A 22,930-nucleotide genomic window follows, 5' to 3' on the forward strand; every position below is an offset into this window, starting at 1 on the left:
CTGTCCCCAGCCTATGCGGCCCGGCCCTGGGCCCCACCGGGAAAGGGGGAGAGACGAGGGAGGCTCTGGAAGGCGCAAGAGCAAGAGCAGGTTTCAGGGAGCATGCACACTGGCTGCACACGCTTCCCGCCCTTCTCCTGGCAGGAAGCGTAGCGTGTGCATGGCTCCTTCCGTGTGTGCCGTGTGGCCCTATGTGCCAAGCCCACACAGGAAGCCGTGTGACTGAGGCAGTGCGGGGCCTGTGTGCCTCTGTGAGGCCCTCTGGGAGCTCCGTGTCTGTCTGCTCGCCTTATTAGGAGTGACATCCATGCAGCACAGCATTCACACCGGGCCTTACCACTCAGTGACTGTTTGCACATATTTCCCCCCCCCCCGCCCCCGGGGCAGCCGGCACTAAGGTTAAGACCTGGGAGTTCGCTGACATTCCACATGCTCCTCAGCTCCGTGCCGCCCCCGCTGCTCCCCGGGGTGAGCCTGCTGATCTCTATCCCTGAGCACCCGCGTTCCCCCGGACCTGAGCGCAGTCAGGCAGAACGCTCTTCTGCGTCCGGTTTCCCTCCTTCTGGAGTCTGAGATTCCTGCGGGAGTCACGGCACTGGCGTGGTGCCGCTGGGTGAACAGACCATGGCTATCGGTCCCCTCCACCAGGGACTGACCCAAGGCTCGGCTGTTGTGCGTGAAGCCGCTACCACATTGGTGTGCAGGCTTTTCGCTGGGAATATGCGCCTGTTCTCTTGCTCCAGTTGTGGGTCATGGCACCAGAGTCGCCATAGGTTTAGCTTCTGTAGGTTCAGCCAAATCTTCTCCAAAGTATTTATTCTCCCACCAACAACGTCTGAGAACGCCGGTTGCTCCACATCCTCATCAACTTGGCATTGTCAGGCTTTTTGTTTTGTTACTCCTCACCCGAGGATATTTTTAGGGAAAGTGGGAGAGAGAGGGAAAGACAGAGACACATCGATGTGAGAGAGACACATCGATTGGCTGTCTCCTGAGGAGCCCTGACCAGGGCGTGGGCCAGAGAGGAGCCTGCACCAAGGTACCTGCCTTGACCAGAATTGATCTCGGGACCCTTTGTTCCGACACTCCGTCCACTGCGCCACACTGGCCAGGCCTGTCAGGCTTTTTAATTTTATCCATCCCAGTGTCTGTGTGGAGATAGTTCCTGGTGGGTTGAATTTGCATATTGAGTACCTGGGGGCATGTGCTGGCATGCCCCCGTGTGGAGGACTGTTCCGGGGTTTGCGGAATCACACCCATGAAAACAGACAGATGACAGGTTCAGCGGACAGGAAAGCAGAATCATCTCCAGGAACTCAGCAGCACACACCAGGCGGCTACCACCACCTCTGCCCTGGCCACTGCCCACCGATGCGGAAACGGTTGCTCCAGGCCGCATGGATGAAACCAAATTCCATTTCTGAGCCAAGTGCTCGGATGTCACAGGACTCCCCCCTGCTGCGCTCCGCAGAGAAGCGAGAATCAGGGCCTTCAGCCCCAGCACGCGAGGCTTCTCCCGCAGCCTCCGCTGTTTTCCTCCCTTCAGGACCCCGGCAGCGCCCGGCCCCTGAACAGCGCCCGGCCCCCGGACAGCGCCCGGCCCTGCGGTAAGCTGGGTCTGCCTTCCTTGGTCTGAGTTTCAGTCCGTCCCCGGGAGGAGGGGAACCTCCCTCACCGGCCCTCACACCTCCATTCAGGGCTCGGTGCTGGGGGACCCCACCCCTCCATCCATCGCGCAGCAGACACATGGGAAACACCGGGAGAGCAGGGCTCCTCTAGGGGGGAAGGCCTGGCCTGGGGCAGCACCGGCAGGCCTGAGCCCGAGGGCACGCTTCCTCCCCTCTTCCTTCCGCACGTGCTCTGCGCCTCCAGCAGCACCCGTGCCCGCCTGCCCTGCGGGCCCGGGCGGGTCCTGGCGGGACCGGTGACAGTGGCAGCCGGGCAGCGAGGCCTGTGCTGGGAGCCCACTGCTGCCAGGCTGCCAGGGACACGCCGGCTGCACGGCCCCCGCAGGTGGGACAGGAAATGGCCATTTACTGACTCACAGGAGAAAGCTGGGTAACAGACAGTGTTCCCCAACTTAATTTCCTCCCAGGCCATGTTCTTCCTTTTCATATGTTCAATGCTCTCAGGGAGGAAGGGGAGGTGAGAGAGAATCATTGATGAGCTGCCTCCTGCATGCCCAGTGGGGATCAAGCCAGAAACCTGGGCATGTGCCCTGACTGGGAATCGAACTGTGGCCTCCTGGTTCATCGCCGAGGCTCAACCCCTGAGTCACGCAGGCCAGGCTCCCCTTCCGTTTTCTTAAACCACCAATACCCGCTCCCGACCGCAGAGCTCCTTGGCCTCACTCACTCTGGCAGCATTTTCACCTCGGGCCGCAGTTCACAGTGGCCACAGAGACGTCACCTCCCACAGGTTGTAGGCCGTGGGGTCCGTGTGTCCCTCAGGCCCCTCAGCTGGCCGAGGGCGCCCCACCCAGTGAGCCCGAGACCGTTGACCAAACTAGCCCAGTCTGCACCAGTGCCCGCGGGGAGGGGGGACGGGAGGGGGCGCCAGTGCCCAGGCAATCAATTCCCATCTGAAATCAATCTACGTATACATAAAAGCCTAAGCGGCCAGAACAACCAAGCAACCAGTCACTGTGATGTGCACTGACCACCAGGGGGCAGACGCTCACGGCAGGAGCTTCCCCTGGTGGTAGGTGCGCTCCCACAGGAGGGGCGCGGCTCAGCCAGAAGCCGGGCTCAGGGCTGGTGAGTGCAGCCGCGGTGGTGGGAGCCTCTCCCCTCTCCGCCCGCAGAGGCCACTTCGGGCCTGACGGTGGTGCCGCTGTCCGCCTCTCCCCACACGCATCTCCTTAAAGACAAGCGTTCCTGACACAAAGAGCATTCGCCGGAGCGTATTTTTGTTTTGTTGTTTTTTTTCCAAAATATATTTTTACTGATGTCAGAGGGGAAGGGAAAGGAGATAGAGACATCAGTGACGAGAGAATCATTGATTGGCTGCCTCTTGCACTCCCCCTGTTGGGGATCCAGCCCACAACCGGGCCTGTGCCCTGACTGAAATTGAACCGTGACCTCCTGGTTCATAGGTCAACGCTCAACCCCTGAGCCACTGACAGAGGCCCAGCCCTCCTGGTTAAATTAAAAGAGAAGTCAGGAGCCCAACTGGTGGGCTCAGTGGCTAGAGCATCACCCTGCGGAACAAAGGGTCCCGGGTTAGAGTCTGATCGAGGGCAGGTATCACAGAGATGCTTCTCTCTGTCTCTCCCTCTCCCTTCCCCTCTCTAAAGTCAATGGACAATGTCCTCGGTGAGGATTAGCCAGAAAGGACACGTCAGGAAGGAGGGTGGATGGGAGTGAGGTGCAGGACGGGGCCTCTCCCAGGGCAGAGGCAGGGAGGCTGGAGGGGAACATCCGAGCGCCCATGGGGTACGGCAGTGGGCGCCGCGGTCCAGGGCTCCCCTGAGGACTGCGCGGAGCTGGTGCTGAGGAGGCTGAGCTGTTCGGAGGGAGTGCCCCCCCAATGCTTACACAGCTCCCCCCACCCGGGCAGGGCGACCGGGCCTGGGCACCAGAGGCCGCCCAGAGCTGATGCAGGCCCTTGCCCTCCCCTCACAGACATGGCCCGCCGGCGCAAGCCCCGCACACCCCTGGAGACCTTCAAGAGGGTGGGGGTCCCCATCCTCGCAGCACTGCTGAGCCTGGCCATCATCGTCATCCTGGCTGTGATCAGTAAGTGGAACCCTCACCCTCCTTACGGCCCCCACCAACATTCACCCTCAGTACGGACCCCACCTTCACCCCCACAGTAAGTGGCAGCCCCCTCACCCCTCCCCTGACCCCACCTCCGAGTGACCCCCTCGCCTTCCATCTGTCCCCCTGAGTCAGGCGGCCCTGCTACTGTGTTGCAGCCACAGGCACCGCCACTGCTTTGAAGGGGCTCCTGTAAGAAGGAGGACAGCCCGGCTCGTATGGCTCAGGGGATGATCATCGACCTATGCACCACGAAGTCAGGGTTCGATTCCTGGTCAGGGCACAGGCCCAGGTGTGGGCTGGATCCGCAGTGTGGGGTGTGCAGGAGGCAGCCGATGGATGATTCTCTCTCATCACGGAAGCTGGTCTCTCGGGCCTCTCTGAAATGAATATTTTTTTTTATTTTTTTATTTTTATTTTTATTTTTTGTTTGTGTGTTTTTTTATTTTAAATAAATCTTTATTGTTCATATTATTACATATGTTCCTCACTTTTTTTCCCCCTCCATTGCTCCCCTCCACCAGGTTCCCACCCCACCCTCTGGCCTTTCCCCACCTCCCATTGTCCTCATCCATAGGAGCACAGTTTTTGTTCAGTCTCTTCCTGCACCCCCCATTCCCCTTTTCCCTGAGAATCATCAGTTAATATTGTTCATCAGATTTTTTAATTCCCTTGGTTTTTAGATTCATTTGTTGATAGTTACGTATTTGTTGTTCATAATTTTTATCTTTATTTTCTTCCTATTCCTAAAGAACCCCCCTCAGCAATTCATATAATTCTCATTTGATGGTGATGGTGATGAACTCCTTTAGCTTTTTTAATTTGTAAAGCTCTTTATCTGGCCTTCAATTTTGAGTGATAGCTCTGCTGGGTAGAGTATTTTTGGCTGTAGGTTCTTGCTATTCATCATCTTGAATATTTCTTGCCATTCCCGTCTAGCCTGCATGGTTTCTGTTGAGAAATCAGCTGACAATTGTATGGGTGCTCCTACCTGCTTTTCTCTTGCTGCTTTTAATATTCTCTCTTTGTCTTTTGCTCTTGGAATTTTAATTATGGTGTGTCTTGGTGTGGTCCTCTTTGGATTCCTCTTGTTTGGTGTTCAGTGTGCTTCCTGGACTTGTAAGTCTAATTCTTTCACCAGGTGGGGGAAGTTTTCTGTCACTATTTCTTCCAATATGTTTTCAGTATCTTGCTCTCTCTCTTCTTCTGGGACCCTCATAATTCTGATGTTGGTTTGTTTGAAGTTGTCCCAGAGTTTTCTTACATTATTTTCAACTTTCTGGATTCTCTTGTCTTCTTGCTTCTGCGGAGAAGTGTCTTCTGGCTCTTTATGTCCCAAATCTTTGACTTGATTCTTGAGATCTTCTGTTCTGTTTTTAGGACTCTGTATAATATTTTTTATTTCAGACAATGTATTCTTTGTTTCTAGTTGATCCCTTTTTATTTGTAGTTGACCCCTTTTCATATCCTTATAGGTCTCATTTATTTTTATTGGCCTTTTCTAGGAAATTCTTGAACAACCTTATAAGTGTGATTTTGAACTCTATATCCAGTTGCTTTTTGTCCTCCATTTCTTTTGTTTGTGATCTTTTTCCTTGTCTCCTCATTTTCGATGCTTCCCTGAGTTCGTAGGATAGTTTTGTGTGCTGGGTGTCCTATATGATTCAGTGGGTCAGCCTCCCAGTTATCTGAGGTGGACACTTTTGGTGCACCCGTTTGTGGAGTGTGTGTACAGCCTTGATTGTTGTTGGTATCACTGGGAGGATCTGACTTCCAGGCCAATTGGTTGTGAGGATCAGCTATGTCTATGCCGGAAGACAGCCTTATTCAACTAGTTGAAATGAATATTTTTTTAAAAAGAGACAGAGAGGGAGGCCATGATCTCAGCCCATTTGTCTGGGGGGCACCTCCACCAATGATCTCCTCTACAGGGAGGTCACACACACACTTACACACTCATAACACACGCACTCAGGCAGGCCCTTTGCCCACATCTGCTGACAGAGCTGAGTGGCCAGCAGCGCCCTGGCTGGAAGAGCAGAGCATCTGCCGTGGGGGGTGGAGAGCAGGCGTCAGGCCCGAGCAGAGCACACCCTCCCGCCTTAGCATGTGTTCGTGGTCCTCATGTTCCAGCGCCTGAGCCTGTCTGGTCGTAGGCAGGCCCCTAGCCCGAGGAGAAACGTGAATGAGCAGGGGTTCCCGCAGTCCCTCCCTCCCACCCTTTATTCCAGGGTGAAGTCCTCGCCTCCCTCCCCACAGCCACACAGGTTCCTGCTCAGCTGCCACCGGGAGGAAAGCACGGTCCGGGGGACTGGGCGGGGCCCTGGCAGCCACTGCTCCTGTGAGGCCTGCGGAGGGCCTCAGCCTCTCTCAGCCTTGGTCTTCCCGTCTGGGAATGTCCTGCCTCCTCCTCGGAGCATCATAGAGTTGAGGGGATAGCGTGTAAAGTGCCCGGATAAACACGCGGGGACCACGGTGCAGGGTGCAGAGGAGCAGCCAAGGCCACACACCTGCTCGCTGGCCAGGAGGCCCTCAGGAGCCGGCACGCGGCACCCCCTCACGGAGGACACTCAGCGGTCTCCTGTCAAGTCCTCATTCTGTCTGAGCGCCGGGGCCCGGGCAGGAGGCACAGCCGTGGGGATGCTAAGCCAGGCCCAGCCCTGAGCCGGCCCATCGCCACCTGCGGCCGTGGAGGCAGCCGCACAGCGCGGACACCCGGACCCAGAGCCCCGGGGGCAGAGGGCAGGCCGCCCTCACCTCGGCCGGTGTGCCCCCGAAGGTGGAGGTTTCAGGAGCCGTGGCGGGCCACCCTAAGCCCAGGCGGGCCAGACTGAGCTACATGAGCTCTCCTTCGCCGCACAAGTGCTCGCCACAGCGGCCAGCGAGGACCCAGGTCCCCCGGAGCCGGCAGGCCCAGGGCACTGTGTAGACCTGGGCGCTCCCTGTCCCTGGGCCCTGGGTCAGCGCCCAGAGCAGGTGACCTGAGCGTCCAGCCTGGGTCAGGCTCCCTTGGCCTCTGGGGTCTCACCTGGTGACACCGTGTCCCAGGAGGCTAGTGCCCACACACCAAACTCTGAGTGTCTAGGGTAGGGGTGTCGAACTCAATCAGAGAAGGGGCCAAAATCTAAAATCCAGCCTAAATCGCGGGCCGAATGGTTTACTGAACAGTCATAAACTGTCATTGTGATGGAAACGCAGCGGAGTGCAGTGATGACAGCGCGGTGCGGGCCACATTGCAAGGCCTGGCGGGACGGATTTGGCCCGCGGGCCTTGTGTTTGACACACGTGGTCTAGGGCATATCGGACTTCTCCCTCACCTCCCCCAGGCGGGAGCAGCAGAGCCAGCAGCAGGGTGACATTCCAGCTCCTCGCCGAGGTGTGAAGGGACAGCAGAGAGCTTGGGAGCCAGACAGGCCCTCTCTGAAATCCCGACTCTACCCCTCAGGTGCTGTGGGGTGTCGGGAAACAAACCCTCACTCTCTAACCTCCTTCTCTGATTCCCTGCGGGTTGGTCATGGCTTCTGCCTCCTGATGGGGGCCAGGGCAGCGGAGGACCCCAGGAAGCTCTGTGCAGTGAGACGTGGGGGTGCGTCAGGCTCGTCACCGCTGCTCAGGCCGGGGGTCTGGCTGGCTACAGAAGCGCTCCGGGGCCCAGGGGGCGCTCGGCCTGCAGGGAGGTTAGGGAAGCGGTGAGCGGTGAGTTCCCTGCGGAGGCAAAGTGGCAGCTCACCCCGTCCCCCAGGCAGCAGAGGAGCCACAGCCTGGGAGGCAGCAGGCGGGAGGCAAAGCCAGCAACGCAAAGCATCAACCCGGGGATATACTCCTGGAAGGGGGTTCCCTGGTGCAAATGGCAGTTCCATATTTAATTTTTTAGGAAACTCCATTCTGTCCTCCACAGTGGCTGCACCAGTCTGCATCCCCGCCAGCAGTGCATGAGGGCTCCTTTTTCTCCGCATCCTCCTCCATCACTTGTCGTTTGTTTACTTGTTGATGATAGCCATTCTGACAGGTGTGAGATGGTACCTCATGGTTGTTTTGATTTGCATCTCTCGGATGATTAGTGACTTTGAGCATGTCTTCATATGTCTCTTGGCCTCCTGTATGTCCTCCTTCAAAAAGGGTCTGTTTAGATTCTTTGCCCATTTTTTTTTATTCCATTATTTATTTTCCTTTTGTTAAGTTGTATGAATTTCCTGTAAATGTTGGAGATTAAACCCTTATCAGAGAGAACACTGGCAAATATGTTCTCCCATGCAGTGGGCTTTCTTGTTGTTTTGTTGACAGTTTCTTTTGCTCTACAGAAGCTTTTTATTTTGATATAGTCATATTTGTTTATCATCTCCTTAGTTTCCATTGTCCCAGGAGCTGTAACGATAAAGATATTGCTACAACAAATGTCTGCTATTTTGTTGCCTATGGCTTCTTCTAAGATTTTTATGATTTCCCACTTAAACATTTTATTCATTTCGAGTTTATTTTTGTGTATGGTGTAAGTTGGTGATCTAGTTTCATTCTTTTGCATGTATCTGTCCAAATTTCCCAGCACCATTTACTGAAGAGACTGTCTCGATTCCATTGAATGCTCTTGCCTCCTTTGTCAAATATTAATTGAGCGTAGTGGTTTGGGTCGATTTCTGGGTTCTCTGTTCTGTTCCACTGGTCTATATGTCTGTTCTTGTGCCAGTACCAGGCAGTTTTGAAAACAATCGCTTTGTAGTATAGCTTGATATTTGGTATTGTGATCCCTCCAACATTGTTCTTCTTTCTCAAGATTGTTGCAGCTATTCAGGGTCTTTTTTTATTTCAGATGAATTTTTGGAGAATTTGTTCTAGGTCTTTAAAGTATGCCATTGGTATTTTAATGGGCATTGCATTGAATTTATAGATTGCTTTGGGTAGTATGGACATTTTAATTATGTTGATTCTACCAATCCATGAACATGGTATGTTCTTCCATTTGTTCATGTCTTCCTCAATCTCTTTTTTTTAGCATACTAAAATTTTCTGAGTGCAAGTTCTTTTTCTCCTTGGTTAAGTTTACTCCTAAGTATCTTAATTTTTTTGTTGCAATAGTAAATAGGATTGATTTTTTAAATTTTAATACCTTAGACAATTGAATTAAATTAAATTAAAAACACATCAACTTCTCCTGGGTCTTCCCAGATCAGAGCCTCCTGCTAGAGCCACACGTGCAGTGGCCGAACGCTCAGTCTGCAGACCTCCCAGTGCCCCGGAGGGCGCACCGCCCTCTGCGCCGGTGGGGACACTGAGCCTCAGAGCGTGTGCGATCGGCTGGAGTCGCACAGCAGGGCCAAGCCAGCTCTCGGGCCTCCAGACTCCAGGCCCAGCTTGGCTCCTTTTTCTGTTTAATTCTCACATTTTCCATTGATTTTAGAGAGAGTGGAAGAGAGAGAGAAATAGTGATGGGAAAGAAGCACATCGATTGATTGCCTCCTGCACATGTCCCAACCAGGGCATGTGCCCTTGACCAGAACCGAGCCCGAGACCCTTCAGTCCACAGGCTGACACTCTATCCATTGAGCCACACTGGCTAGGGCACGAGTCTCCTCCTTTCTCACAGGCCTGTGCCGACCTTGGGGGTGTGAGGCGAGGGGGCTCTTGTCTACGTTTCTCCACCCTCTGTGCCCCGTTACACACACACACACACACACACACACACACACACAGTATCTCGCTGAACTGCTCTGCCACCTGTGGGCCTGGCCCAGGCTGTTTTACAGAGAAGACAGCTCTACCAGCCGCTCGTGGCAACGCTGAGTCTGGGACCGGGTCTGCCTGGCTCCACGCCCAGTGCGTGTCCAGGGAAGCTCAGCCCTCTCTCCCCTGCCCTCGCCTTCCAGTCAAGGTCGTCCTGGACAAGCACTACTTCCTCTGCGGGCGGCCCCTGCACTTCATCCCCAGGCGGCAGGTGTGCGACGGCCGGCAGGACTGCGCCGCGGGGGAGGACGAGCAGCTGTGCGTGGAGACCGTCCCCGAGGGCCCCCCGGCGCCAGGTGAGGCGCTGAGGGCGGGCAGGGCTCCTCGGAGCCCCCGCCCCTGCCAGCTGGCACCCCTGTCCTGCGGGTCCTCACAGCAGGACCAGCGCTGTGCCACGTGGCACCGAGGAAGCCCGGGTCAGGTGGCCTGGGGGATGCCGTCCTCTGTTTCCTCCGGAGGCCAGAGGGCTGAGGCCACTCACCCTCCCGTCCCCAGGCACGTGTCACCCGGGCGCGCTGAGTGACAGGACGGAGCCAGGCTTTGGAGGCTGCGAGCCACTCTGAGCCTGAGACCGTGCTCTTCCTCACACTGGGCTCTGGAGATGGGCGACTGAGGCTTTTTGTTTTGTAATGTTTTTATTGATTTCAGAGAGGAAGGAGAGGGAGAGAGAGAGAGAGAGAGAGAGAAACATCAGTGATGAGAGAGAGCCATGGGCCAGCTGCCTCCTGCACATGCCCTGCTGGGGCTGGAGCTCACACCCCAGGCATGTGCCCCAACTGGGTGTCCTGACCGGAAGTTGAACCGTGACCTCCTGGTTCATAGCTCTACGCTCACCCCTGAGCCACGCCGCCAGGTGGTGGCGGGGCTTTTAGGAGCGGGTTGAGTGGCGTCCTGTGTGTTGGGGTTTTTATAAATCAGAAGTCAAACACCTACGGGCACCCCAAGTCCTCGCTCATGCTCCCCTCAGGCCTCGGGGTCCCTCGGTGAGGAGGTCCCCAGGCGGGGCAGGCTGTGTGAGCCGGTGGGGCCATGCAGTACATCATCCAAGCTGGATCCTCGAGGGCGGGAGGAGGAGCTATTGATAATGATGCCCGGAAGCAGGCAGAGTGGAGACGGGCCCAGGAGGTCTGGTCTCCCCAGGACACAGGCTCAGCCAAGCAAAGGCGGGTGTGGAGCCGCCCTGGTGGCGGGAGGGCTGGTGGTCCGTGATGCTCCGGGCAGGGTGGGGTTGGGGATGGAGGGAAGGAGCTAGTCTCCATGTCTCCCAAGGGAAACGGGCAGTGGGCCCTCGCAGCTGACCCAGCTTCCCCCCTGCAGCCCGCCTCTCCAGCGACAGGTCCACCCTCCAGCTGCTGGACCCAGCCACGGGGACCTGGGTCTCCGCCTGCTTTGACAGCTTCACGGGAGCCCTGGCCCAGACTGCCTGTGGGCTGATGGGCTTTCACAGGTACCAGCCCAGCCTCCGAGGCGGTCCCCTCCCCCCTGGGGCCTCCTCCCTCACTGCAGCCCTCCCGCCTTCCCTCTGCTTCCTTCTCCTCTCCTTTCCTGAAAGCCCAGGTGTGGGGAGACAGACAGCTGCCTCCCAGCGGTCACGGACAAGCCTCCGTTCAGGCTCCAAAGCCTCGGTGCGCTCAGGAGCCGCTGGGACGAGCACTGCCAGCCTCATGGGGAGAATCTGAGATGCCAGGGAGAGAGCCTGGCCCACTCACCCCAGCTCCTCGGCAGCTCCCCGTCCCCAACTCCAGCTCACTCCTCCTCCTGCACCACCGTCCCTCCCAAAAGCAGTCTTCTGGGTCAAATTTGGTTTGAACAAACTCCATCTCCCTGGGTTCCATCAGCAATCCCTGCTCTCTCAGCAAATTCAAAAGCAGTCCCAGGTGGTCAGTGGTGAAGAAGGATCTCCATGTATAGAAGCCTAAGCGACCTTTACTACCCATTGACCTGACTGGCGGACCAGTCGCTATGATGCACACTAACCACCAGGGAGCAGACACCCAATGCAGGAGCTGCCCCCTGGTGGTCAGTCTGGGTGGGAAAGGCCCAATCACTAGCCAGGCCGAGGGACCCCTCCTGTGCACAAATTCATGCACTGGGCCTCTAGTGTAATTATAATAAGGATGCATTATATATCTATTTATATTCATCTGATCTTGGCTAAAGCCAAAAATATATCTATTTTAAATATATTTTTAATTTATTTCAGAGGGGAAGGGAGGAGAGGGAGAAACATTAGTGATGAGAAAAAAATCATTGATTGGCTGCCTCCTGCATGCCCCAAACTGGGGATTGAGCCTTCAACCTGGGCCTGTGCCCTGATCAGGAACTGAACCGTGACTTTCTGGTTTATAGGGTTGTGTGTGTGTGTGTGTGTGTGTGTGTGTGTGTTTTGTTTGTTTTGTGTGTGTGTTTTAATATCATGTGTTTTATTTAGTTATTTTTATTTATGTATTTTATTTATTTATATATTTTTATTTATTTCAGAGAGCAAAGGAGAGGGAGAGGGAGAGATAGAAACATCAATGATGAGAGAGAATCATTAATGCCTGCCTCCTGCACACCCTCCTGCTGGGGATCAAGCCTGCAACCTGGGCATGTGCCCTGACTGGAATTGAATCCAGGGCCCTTCCGTCTGCAGGCTGATGCTCTATCCACTGAGCCAAACCAGCTAGAACTGGTTTATAGGTTGGCGCTTAACCACTAGGCCACACCGGCCAGCCCATTGTGTCTATTTTAGAAATGGGTTTGGAGAAAGGAAGTGACCTCCTGTGTAGCTGGGAGGGAGTGGCGGGGGTCTGTGTGCAGGCCCTCGGTTCCTGGGCACAGGAGTTCTAGCAGGCTGGCTGTTTCTCTGCCCCGGTGTGCCGTCTGAACGGGGGGAGTGGCCCCTGTGAGGGCCCAGCCAGAAGGGACTGGAGGTCCAGGCACTCAGCTGCGGAGGGGGGTGGCCTCTCCCTGACAGGCCCCCGACTTCGTGATTCTGGGGAACTGCCCAGAGACAGGCAGGAGTGATCGGAGCCAGGCCCACCCCAGTCACCCAAGCACTCTCCCTCCGCCCCTGGAGCAGCCTCCCGGTTCCTGTCCAATGGCTGCTCCAGGCGGCCGTCCCTGACCCATCCCACCGGCCCACCCCGCTCTGGGTGCCAGCTTCTGCTGGTCCCGGCCCCAGGAGCGACTCCCAGCGCCTCCGGAGAGAAGGGGCCAGTCTCTCCATGTCCTTCCTGTCATTTTGAGGAGGCGGGGAGGCTGGCCCCACCCTGCTCCTCTCCCCGCTCCCCGCAGCTGGGCCCTGCAGGCTGCACGTGGTCGGGAGCAGGGCGGCCTGGAGTGCCCTCAGGCAGCGCGCTCCCTAGCTCCCCTCCAGCTCCACACCACCTGCCCCTGAGCTCTGCCAGGCCTCAGCCGGCCGAATGGTCGCCAGGATGCGACCCGTAGCTGCCCTTTCCTGGGCTGTCCTGGCCACCCTCATCCCTGCTCCCGGGCCTCAGACTCCTCTATGTTCCTTCTTCCGCCTGGACAGGAGGCCTGCCTGTCCCAGACCACAGCCCTGCACGGTGAGCAGCCAGAGGGCCCTGGAGACTGTCCGCCCCTCACCTTGCAGAGGAGAAGGGAGGCGCAGGGCGGCCTCGAGGGCGGGGCCTGCCCCCTGGTACTCCCAGCCCGTGTGGTGCCTGGACAGACACCTCAGTCCTGAGGGCCTCACCACAAAGCCGAGCATGCCGACCCAGTCCTCCGGAGGCGGCGCCAGACCCAGCGCCAGGTCCCCGGCTGGGACTGGGAGGACGTGCCGGTCAGCCAGAGCCGAGGTTGGTCTGGTCGCTGCGGGCAGAGCTTGTGCTGGCCTGACTGTGCGGGGAAGGATGCGAAGAGTGAAGAAATATGGGAAAGCCCTGGCTGGTGTGGCTCAGTGGATAGAGCGTCGGCCTGCCAACTGAAGGGTCCTGAGTTCAATTCCCAGTCAGGGCACATGCCCAGGTTTCAGGCTTGATCCCCAGAAGAAGGTGTACAGGAGGCAGCCGATCAAGGATTCTCATCATTGATGTTTCTCTCTCTCTTCCTCTCCCTTCCTCTCTGGCATCAATAAAAATATATTTTACCAAAGAAAAGAAAGAAACGAAGGGAAGGAGGGCAGTCATTGGGGATAAGCCAGGGTTTGGAAGAAGAAGGGCCGCCTGGCGGAGAGAAAGGAGGGGGTCCAGGAGTGGTGCTGCCGGGACTCTGTGAGGGCCGCGAGCTCGGTCCTGAGCTCCGGGGGTGTAGACGCACCTCCACCGCCGTGCAGACGAGGAGCCTTAGGGACCCCGTCCCCCCGCCCCCTCCCTGCCTGAGTGCAGGCACCCTGGGTCCTGTGGGCCCCTGGGCCTCCCGGCCCCTCGCTGTGAATGGAGAGGGCCAGAGCTGGGAGTTAGGAAGGCGTCCCTAACATCTCTCCAAAGCTCTGTCCGGACTGTCTCCCTGCCTGGGAGGGCGAGGCCACCAGCTCTGCGCCCGGAGGGGCTCCCTCAGGACCACCCCCGCGGACCACCCCTGCCCCCTGTGGCGCCCACGGTGCAGTCTCCGCCACCCTCTCTCCCGAGTAGGGGCTGGTCCCACTCTCGGTTCTAAACTCCTGCCCTGACTCACATCTCTCCCCTGCGACGTGAGCAGCAAGCCCACCTTCCACGCCGTGAAGATCCGTCCAGACCAAGGGCTGGGCGTGGCTGTCATCACCGCGGCCGGCCAGGAGCTCCAGGTGCAGAGCCCCAGCGGGTGAGTGAGGGCCGCCCGGCCCCTGACCCTCACCCCCGAGGTGCTTCAGGGCTGCGCGGCCCGGCCCGGGCGTGTGCCCGCGACAGGAAGATGGCAGATAGCGGGCGGGAGAGCCACAGCTCTGAGATCGTCCATGCTGACTCTTGTTATTTTGTGTGTGTGTGTGTTTTAATATGTTTTTATTGATTTCAGAGAGGAAGGGGGGGAGAGAGAAGGAGAGAGAGAGAGGTCAATGAGAAGAGAGAATCCGTGATCGGCTGCCTCCTGCATGCCCCCCGCCCTACCACCCCTCGTGGGGATCAAGCCCACAGCCCGGCATACACCCTGACCAGGAATCGAACGTGACCTTCTGGTTCACAGGCAACTCAACCACTGAGCCTCGGCGGCCAGGCTTGACTTTTTAAATCCATGGACAGCTGGACAGAGTACACATCCACACCTTGGTGGCCTTGCCATCAGCCGACGAGTAAAACCGTCTCTTCCCATCGCCCACGCTTCCTGCTATTGCCCGGGCCACTGGCTTCCCCCCCCACCCCCCAGCTTCCGGCAGACCCCGAAGTGGCTGGTCTCCACGCCTAGCCTTGAGTCAGAGTCACATGTGACAGAGCCTCCAGGCAGCAGGCGGCTCCGAGAGGCTGCTGTGCTTTTATTCATCGAGGAGCACGTCTTGCAGAGGACAGCCTGGGAGCGGGTGGTCACTGTCCGATTCCCTCGCCATCCCGTCCTTCTCGGGCGAGGCTGCCGCCCAGCAGGTGCTGTTCCAGCTCTGCTTCTCCTCGCAGCAGCCGAGAGCGGTGGACTCTGCCTGGCCCCAGCAGGTCCTGGACGCCTGTCACTGGGGCTGTGGAGTCCAATCAGATTAACTGGAACTGTACCGAGGGCAGTGCAGCTTCCCTGCAGCCCCTGCAGAGGCCATCTTCTCAGGCTGGGAGGGGACTGGAGTCAGCGTCCAGGAGGCCCAGGGCCCACCTCCCAGCAGGCAGACAGCGGGCAGACAGCAGGCAGACAGCAGGCAGACAGCAGGCAGACAGCGGGCAGATGTAGGAAGACAGCAGACAGACAGCAGGCAGACAGCGGGCAGACAGCGGGCAGACAGCAGACAGACAGCAGACAGACAGCGGGCAGATGCAGGCAGACAGAAGACAGACAGCAGGCAGACAGCGGGCAGACAGCGGGCAGATGCAGGAAGACAGCAGACAGACAGCAGGCAGATTCAGACAGATAGCAGGCAGACAGCGGGCAGACAGCAGGCAGACAGCGGGCAGACAGCGGGCAGACAGCAGGCAGACAATGGGCAGACAGCAGGCAGACAGCAGGCAGACAATGGGCAGACAGCAGGCAGACATGGGCAGTCAGTGGGCAGTCAGTGGGCAGACAGCGGGCAGACAGCAGACAGACAGCAGGCAGACAGCAGGTAGAAGCAGGCAGACAGCGGACAGACAGTGGGCAGACAGCGGGCAGACGCAGACAGACAGCAGGCAGACAGCGGGCAGACAGCAGGCAGACAGCAGGCAGATGCAGGCAGACAGCGGGCAGACAGCGGGCAGACGCAGACAGACAGCAGGCGTGTCTCCCGCAGACCCTGTCTCTCGGGCTCCCTGGTCTCCCTGAGCTGCGTGGGTGAGTACCCCTCGTGGAGGGCATGGGCACCAAGGAGGGCCTCATGCTCGTCCTAAACCTCTCAGACTCTGAGTCTCCCTCTGGTCTGTCCCAGCCTCCTCTCTGGGCCTGGGGAGGGTGGGCAATGCTCCTGCGAGTGGTGGGCATGAAGACCCCCCTCGTCCGCACAGCCCCTGCCCAGCGCACTGAAGGCCCAAAGGGGAGCCTGAGGTCTCGTGAGGAAACCTGAGGGCAATGAAAGGCCGGCCAGGCCGGGCAGCCAGGGCCTGACCTCCCAGAGGAAGCTCCGGGAACGAGTGGCCAGGAGCCGGCCCAGAGGGCAGGAGTGTCTGTCTGTCTGTCCATCACTCCCTTCTCAGCTCCCTGAGGCACCGCAGGCACCTGGGCTGAGCTAGCCGATGGTTTAGAAAGTGGGGAGAGCCGTGTGGGGAGAGTTACGTGGGGAGGGCCGCATGCAGTGAGGCGGGTGAAGAGTCTGAGAACAGGGTGGGGGTGCTGGAGGGGGGGGCGGGGAAGGGTGTGGAAGGCCGAGGGTCCCCTAGGAAAGCCAGGATGTGAGAGGAGGCGAGGCGTTAACGTGGGAGACTCACCCAGCGGGGGAGGGACTTGGAGAAGGTGAGCTTAGAGGGGAAGAGCCATTTTTTAAACTTTCTTCCCACTTCCGGCTTCGGGGCGTCTGTTTCCTGGGACTCAGTGGGTGGGACCCCCAGTTCCGCACCCCGTTCAGTTTTAAGGTCACAAACTGCCGCTCCGGGGACTCCGTGTTCACAGCAACGCCAAGCGCACCCGGCGCTGACAAAGGCGAGGGCGGGGGAGCCCTGCTCCGGGCACCCACAGCCCAGGAGCCCTGAGCCCGGCCCTCTCCCTCCGGGCAGCCTGCGGGCACAGCCTGAAGGCCCCGCGCGTGGTGGGCGGGCAGCAGGCCTCCCTGGAGTCCTGGCCGTGGCAGGCCAGCATCCAGTACCACGGGCAGCACGTCTGCGGCGGGAGCATCCTGGGCCCGCACTGGGTCCTCACCGCAGCCCACTGCTTCAGGTGAGGCGCCCGGCCCTCCTCTGCCCGAGAGACCGCGTCCTCGGCCGTGAGACACGGGGCACAGGCCCTTCGTCAGACGCGGTCTGAGCAGAGGGTGGGGTCACCGAGCTTGGCCGCTTCCGGCTGAGAAGCATCAGAAACCATGTCCTCGCCCGCCCTGTCAGGCACCCAGGAAGGCTCTCCCCCTGCCCGGAGGGAGCCTCTCCCTCCTCTCTCCTCTTCCTGCCCCTCACTCCCTCGCTGTGTTCAGAAACTTCCTCCCAGGCCTTTACTTCATTCATTCATTCACTCATTCATTCTGCATCTGAGGAGTTCCCACAAGGTGCCGAACCACACACTGTGTGTCCATGGGCATTAGCCCATAATACCCAGGCCAGTGATTCTTTACGTACTGTATAGTACTGATTCTGAGAGGCGGGAAATGAGAGAGAGAGAGAGAAACGTCAATGATGAGAGAGACTCATTGATGGGCTGCCTCCTGCACGCCCCACACTGGGGACCGAGCCTGCAACCTGGGCACGTGCAGTCCGACGCTCTATCCACTGAGCAACCCAGCTAGGGCTAGGCCAAGTTCTTAACCTGTTTTGAGAGTCTGACAGAAGCTGTAGACCTCTCCTGGGAGCCATCCCTGCGCTGTGTGTGGAAGAGTCACACCAGTACAGTACCTGCCCGCAGTGCGGTGCCGTGCGGGCAGTGCGTGGGGACGCTCCGGGGCAGGCCCAGCCTCCAGTCAGAAGCTCGCAGGGCAGGTGTCCCGGGAAAGGATCAGTCGGGTTTCCTCAGCCGACCCTCCTCCAGCACCCGCCTGCACCATCCTCCCGGCTGAGGCAGGGCCTCCAGCACCCCCTCCCCCCAGGGCCCCGGGCACGGCTGTTGGCACAGCCTCCTCTCGCTTGGCTCTGCCCAGGAAGTATCTGGACGTGCCCGGCTGGCAGGTGAGGGTCGGCTCAGACACGCTGCGCAGCGCCCCAGCCCTGCCCGTGGCCAAGATCTTCGTCACCGAGCACAACGCCACGGCCCCCAAGGAGAAGGACATCGCTCTGGTGAAGCTGCAGGACCCACTCCCGCGCTCAGGTGAGGGCTGGCACCCGGCAGAGCCCTGGGCTCCGGTCACATCCCCGCTCTGCCCCGCGTCGCCCCGGGGCCTTGAGCTCATCACGCTCTGAGGCCCCAGCGCCATCTGCTCCCAGCAAACCCACTCCCCTCCGCTCTGCTCCCGCAGGCCTCGTCCAGCCCATCTGCCTGCCCTTCTGGGACGAGGAGCTCCCTCCGGCCACCCCGCTGTGGGTCATCGGGTGGGGCTTCACAGAACAGGGTGCGGGTGAGTCCGGGTTCGGGCCGCGGGGCCGGGGGGCAGTGTTCAGAGGGGCGGGGGGAGGGCCGCCCCTCAGGAGAGCCGTCCGTGGGGCCCGGGTGCCGTGGCCGGGCAGCACCGGGGCGGGCTCCACGGCCAGGACGAGGAGGTGGTGTGTCTCCGCTCCAGGGAAGATGTCTGACGAGCTGCTGCAGGCCTCGGTCCAGGTCATCGACCGGGCGCGGTGCAACGCCGAGGACGCGTACCAGGGCGAGGTCACCGCGGACATGCTGTGCGCCGGCGTCCTGCAGGGCGGCGTGGACACCTGCCAGGTGAGCCTCGCGGAGCGGAGGGTCCCATGGGTGGGAGCTGGGTCCCAGAGAGACACAGAAGCCCGGGCCGGAGTGCCCACGGAGCCTGGCACACGGAAGGCCTCAGTGTGTGCAGATGGAAGGAAGGGACAGAGCAGGGAGAGAGGTGAAGTCGGAGGATGACACGGGGAGGGAGGGAGGGATGGATGGAGGTGAGCAGAAGGATGTGAAGTGGATGCGTATTTCACACCTGCCCCCACCCTGACGTCCCGTCTTCTACAGAGTCTGAGCCCCTGAGGACAGGAATCACATCGGTTTCACTCTCCTGTCCGCAGCGACTGCCCTTCCCTCGAGAGCCCCCTGGTCCCACAGGGACCAATCCCTGGCTATGCTCTCACTTCCCACCCGCGGAGGTTCTTCTGAGACCCTCTCATTAAAACCCCTAACCCTCCCCTGGCTGGTATGGCTCAGTGGATAGAGCATCGACCTGTGGACCAAAGGGTCCCATGTTCGAGTCCAGTCAAGGGCATGTACCTCGGATGCAAGCTCCTCCCCAGCCCCTGGTCAGGCTCGTGCGGGAGACAAACAATCAATGTCTCTCTCACATTGATGTTTCTCTCTGTCTTTCCCTCTCTCTTACACTCTCCCTAAAAATCAATGGAAAAATGTTCTCAGGTGAGGATTTAAAAATAATCCTACCTAATAAAAGAGTAATATGCAAATTGACCATACCTCTGCTACACCCACAAGCCATGCCCATCAGGAGCAAATATGCAGGTAAACCCAACCAAGATGGCTAAGGCCACGGAAAGCAGGAGGGAGACTTGGGTTTCCCAGGCCATGAAGGAAGCCAAGCTTTCCCCCTGCCTTTGCCAGCCTAGGCCTCTGCTTAAGGCTACAAAGTTTCAATTATAGAAGGTAAATAAATCCCAACAAAAATGGCTGCAGCCACAGAGCGAGCAGAAGGCTTGGCTCTGCTCCAGGCTATCAAGTTTCAATTGTAGAAGGTAAATAAATTCCAGATACCAGGGCCTCCGCTTGGGTCACCAGGGGGTGTGGCCGGCCTGGGAACCACCACAGGCCCCTCTCCCAGGCCGTCCCACACCCCAAGGGAGCCCCCACCCTGATCTGGTATACCCGTTAGGGCAAACCAGCCGGCCCCCTCCCATGCACCAGGCCTCTATCCTATCTAATAAAAGAGTAATATGCAGATTGACCATCACTCCAACACACAAGATGGCTTCCCCCATGTGGTCAAAGATCCTGCTCTTAAGTGAACACAAGATGGCCACCACAAATGGCCAGCAGGGGAGGGCAGTGTGAGAAACCAGACCTGTAAGGGAGAGAAGTTGGGGGCGACCAGGCCTGCAGTTGAGGGCAGTTAGGGGCGGCGACCAGGCTGGCAGGGGAGCAGTTAGGCATCAATCAGGCTGTCAGGGGAATGGTTAGGGGGTGATCAGACTGGCAGGCAGAAGCAGTTAGGGGCAATCAGAAAGGCAGGCAGTGAGCAGTTGGGAGCCAGCAGTCCTGGATTGTGAGAGGGATGTCTGACTCCCTCAAAGGGTCCCAAATTGGAGAGAGTGCAGGCTGGGCTGAGGGACACTGCCTCCCCCCATGCACGAATTTCATGCACCAGGCCTCTAGTAATAAATAAATACATAAATATGTAAAGAAACAAACCCCCATCCTCACCACTAGTTCTCTCCCTTGAGAGGTGCCTCTCAGTCACCTCATAGCCAGGTGAGTGCTGGGCTCAGGGACAGTGTCTTCCCTTGGGAGGCCCACAGTGGGGTGGGGACGTGAACAGCAGTGTGGCTACCAAGTCACTGGGTTTGAAGGAAGAGGCCTCAAGGGTCTTAGGAACTGAAAAGATAGACACCCAAGTAAGTGCACTTCTTGTTCTCTGATATCTTGTCTGTGCGCTCACCTCTCCCTCTCCTCCCCCTCCCTCCCCTCTCCTCTCCCTCCCCTCTCCTTCTCTCTCTCCTCTCCCTCTCCATTTGATTCTAAGCTACCCAAAGGCAGGGATCTTGCTCTTTTCATGGGTTGAATCCACTGGCCTAGAACATGCTAACTAACGTGCACTAGCCGTGCTGCCGGCTCAGTTCTGTGAGAAAGGCTGAATGAAAGGAAGACAAGCCGCATCCTTGCTCAGGGCCCTGCACCTGCCGCTGTGAGACTGGATCTCCCAGGAGGGGCCGACTGAACTCTTTCCCCCAAAAGGGAAGGCCCTCCAGGCTGCAGGGACAGTGCGAGCAGAGAGGCAGGGACGCCAGCACGGGGCGGGCGGCACAGGGGGCTCAGGGAGGGAGGACTGGCACGCCCACCCTCCACCCCGCCCGCCTGCCTACCCAGCAGCCCTGCTCTGCCCCCCCCCAGGGAGACAGCGGGGGGCCCCTGATGCATCACTCCGGCCTGTGGCACGTCGTGGGCATCGTGAGCTGGGGCCACGGCTGTGGGGGCCCCAGCACCCCAGGAGTGTACACCAAGGTCGCAGCCTATCTCAACTGGATCCACCGAGTCCTCACGGTGAGGGGCCGCCTCGCAAGCCCTCCCTCCTCCTCTGCTCCCAGGTCCATCCGATGGCTCCATGGCGTGGAGGCAGCTTCCACCGCCCTCCCCGTTGTCCCCACCAGCCATGCAGCCTGGCTGCCCCCGCTGAGGGCTGAGGGTCCTTAGCTCGGAGATGCCGTTCAAGGCACATGCACATGCACATGCGGTAGAGTGCGGGCTGTGCCAGCTGCCTCGCTGAGAACACTTCCCATGGGGGGGGGGGGGGTGCTGAGGCCTCCCGGGGTGGCGGGTGGGGCCGGGCTTGGGAAAGGAAGGTTCATTCTGCACCCAGCACCGCTGTGTCCGCTTGCACACCTCTGACTCCTCTCCACTGTGCTCTTATTCTAGTCGCAGCCCTGACGCCGCTGCCCCCCGCAGGCCTGGGACCCGCTCCCACCCTGCGCTGCCCCCTCGCGGACCCCGGAAGCCGGGCACCGGGCAAGCGCCCCTCGTCCGCCTCTCTGCCCACAGCCGCCCATGTCCCGTCCCTGTGAGAGACCCTGTGCCCACAAGAGCCCAAGAGGAGCTCGGCGGCCCCCTTGGCACCCCTGGCGCTCCCGCACCCGGGAGACCCCGCCCCGGGCCCGGGCTCAGAGGCACCGCCAGGCCGGAAGGGCGTCCCTCTGCTGAGCTGCTGAGGAGACGCACTCTCTGGGCAGAGCCCGTCACTGAGCGCGGGGCGGAGGGGAGCGGGTCTGAGCGAGCCTGGCCCTCCACGCGCCCTCCGTCCCCCAGGCAGAGGCAGCTGCGTTTATTAAACAGGATGTGACGTGACACCGTCCGCTGGGCTGCTTCATCGGAACTGAGCTGGGACTACTGAGCCACATCTTCATCTTTTTATTTAATTTTATTTTCTTTATCTTTATTGTTGAAAGTATAACATATGTCCTCCTTCTCCCCAATCCCCTCCAGCCCACCCACCCCCGGCCCTCACCCCCCCTGTCTGTGCCCAGGGGCCATGCAGAGATGCACACAGGGTCCTTGGTGATTGTCTCTCACCACCCGCCCTGCCCGCCTTCCCTCCGAGAGTCCGCCCTCTGCGCCATGCCCCATGGCTCTGGGTCCACGCCGTCCATCAGTTCATTTTGCTAATTAGATTCCTCATATGAGTGAGGTCATGTGACACGTGTCTCTGACTGACGGCCTTCACTCAGCATGAGGCTCTCCAGGCCCCTCCGTGCTGTCCCAAGGGTAAGAGGCCCTCCTTTCACCGCTGCATCGTGTTCCGTGTGTGAATGCCCACAGCTGCTACCCACTCCTGCTGACGGGCACGTGGCTGTGTCCAGGTCTCAGCTGTTGTGAACTGTGCTGCTGTGAACACAGGGTGCATACGTTCTTCCTGATTGGTGCTTCCGGTTTCTTAGGGCATATTCCTAGAAGTGGGATCTCTGGGTAAATGCAATTCCATGCTGTTCTCCATGGTGGCTCACCAGTCTGCGTTCCCACCAGCAGTGCACGAGGTTGAACCACAGTCTTTATTCTTGGCCCGGGGAGGGACAGGTCTCACGGAGGAGAGGGGTGGGAAGAAGGAGACCAGCCGCTGAGTGGGAGCTGTAGACGAGGGGAGCCAGGCGAGCAAGGCCCCTTCCATACAAGCTGTCAGTCACTGCCCTCCCCCTCCTCCCTCTGTGGTATCAGCCAGGGCCAACGACAACCCCTGACCTGGGAGGGCGATGGCGTAGACCACATGTGTCAAACACAAGGCCCACGGGCCAAATCCGTCCTGCCAGGCCTTGCAATGTGGCCCGCACCGCGCTGTCATCACTGCACTTCGCTGCGTTTCCATCACAATGACAGTTTATGACTGTTCAGTAAACCATTCGGCCCGCGATTTAGGCTGGATTTTAGATTTTGGCCCCTTCTCTGATTGAGTTCGACACCCCTAGCGTAGACAG

At 58.8% G+C, this 22,930-nt stretch overlaps 1 protein-coding gene across 3 annotated transcripts; it reads left to right on the forward strand.

Moving 5' to 3' along the window:
* Positions 1 to 1,560: 1,560 nt before the first annotated feature.
* On the forward strand, positions 1,561 to 21,623 carry TMPRSS4 (transmembrane serine protease 4). Of its 3 annotated transcripts, XM_036427850.1 has the most exons (13): positions 1,561 to 1,607; positions 3,624 to 3,737; positions 9,620 to 9,772; positions 10,794 to 10,923; positions 14,121 to 14,222; positions 15,802 to 15,842; positions 16,718 to 16,877; positions 17,785 to 17,951; positions 18,100 to 18,198; positions 18,361 to 18,503; positions 20,862 to 21,011; positions 21,384 to 21,419; positions 21,451 to 21,521. In XM_036427850.1, the coding sequence occupies exons 2-12, from the start codon at positions 3,626 to 3,628 to the stop codon at positions 21,393 to 21,395; spliced, it is 1,269 nt and encodes a 422-aa protein (XP_036283743.1). In that variant the 5' UTR covers positions 1,561 to 1,607; positions 3,624 to 3,625; the 3' UTR covers positions 21,396 to 21,419; positions 21,451 to 21,521. The 3 variants fall into 3 exon arrangements, with proteins under 3 accessions (XP_036283743.1, XP_045433760.1, XP_045433761.1); XM_045577804.1 differs by having other exon boundaries at positions 21,384 to 21,549; XM_045577805.1 differs by lacking the exon at positions 18,361 to 18,503 and having other exon boundaries at positions 21,384 to 21,623.
* The last annotated feature ends 1,307 nt before the right edge of the window (positions 21,624 to 22,930 follow it).

The sequence above is a fragment of the Pipistrellus kuhlii genome, unplaced genomic scaffold, assembly GCF_014108245.1.
Source record: "Pipistrellus kuhlii isolate mPipKuh1 unplaced genomic scaffold, mPipKuh1.p scaffold_m20_p_9, whole genome shotgun sequence".
Lineage (NCBI taxonomy): Eukaryota > Metazoa > Chordata > Mammalia > Chiroptera > Vespertilionidae > Pipistrellus > Pipistrellus kuhlii.

Bases quoted from the DNA above. Each gene is read 5' to 3' on its own strand.
- TMPRSS4 (XM_045577804.1), top strand. From the start codon at position 3,626: ATGGCCCGCCGGCGCAAGCCCCGCACACCCCTGGAGACCTTCAAGAGG. The intron at 17,952-18,099 runs GTGAGGGCTGGC...CTGCTCCCGCAG, and splicing joins GGACCCACTCCCGCGCTCAG to GCCTCGTCCAGCCCATCTGC. The intron at 18,199-18,360 runs GTGAGTCCGGGT...TCTCCGCTCCAG, and splicing joins CTTCACAGAACAGGGTGCGG to GGAAGATGTCTGACGAGCTG.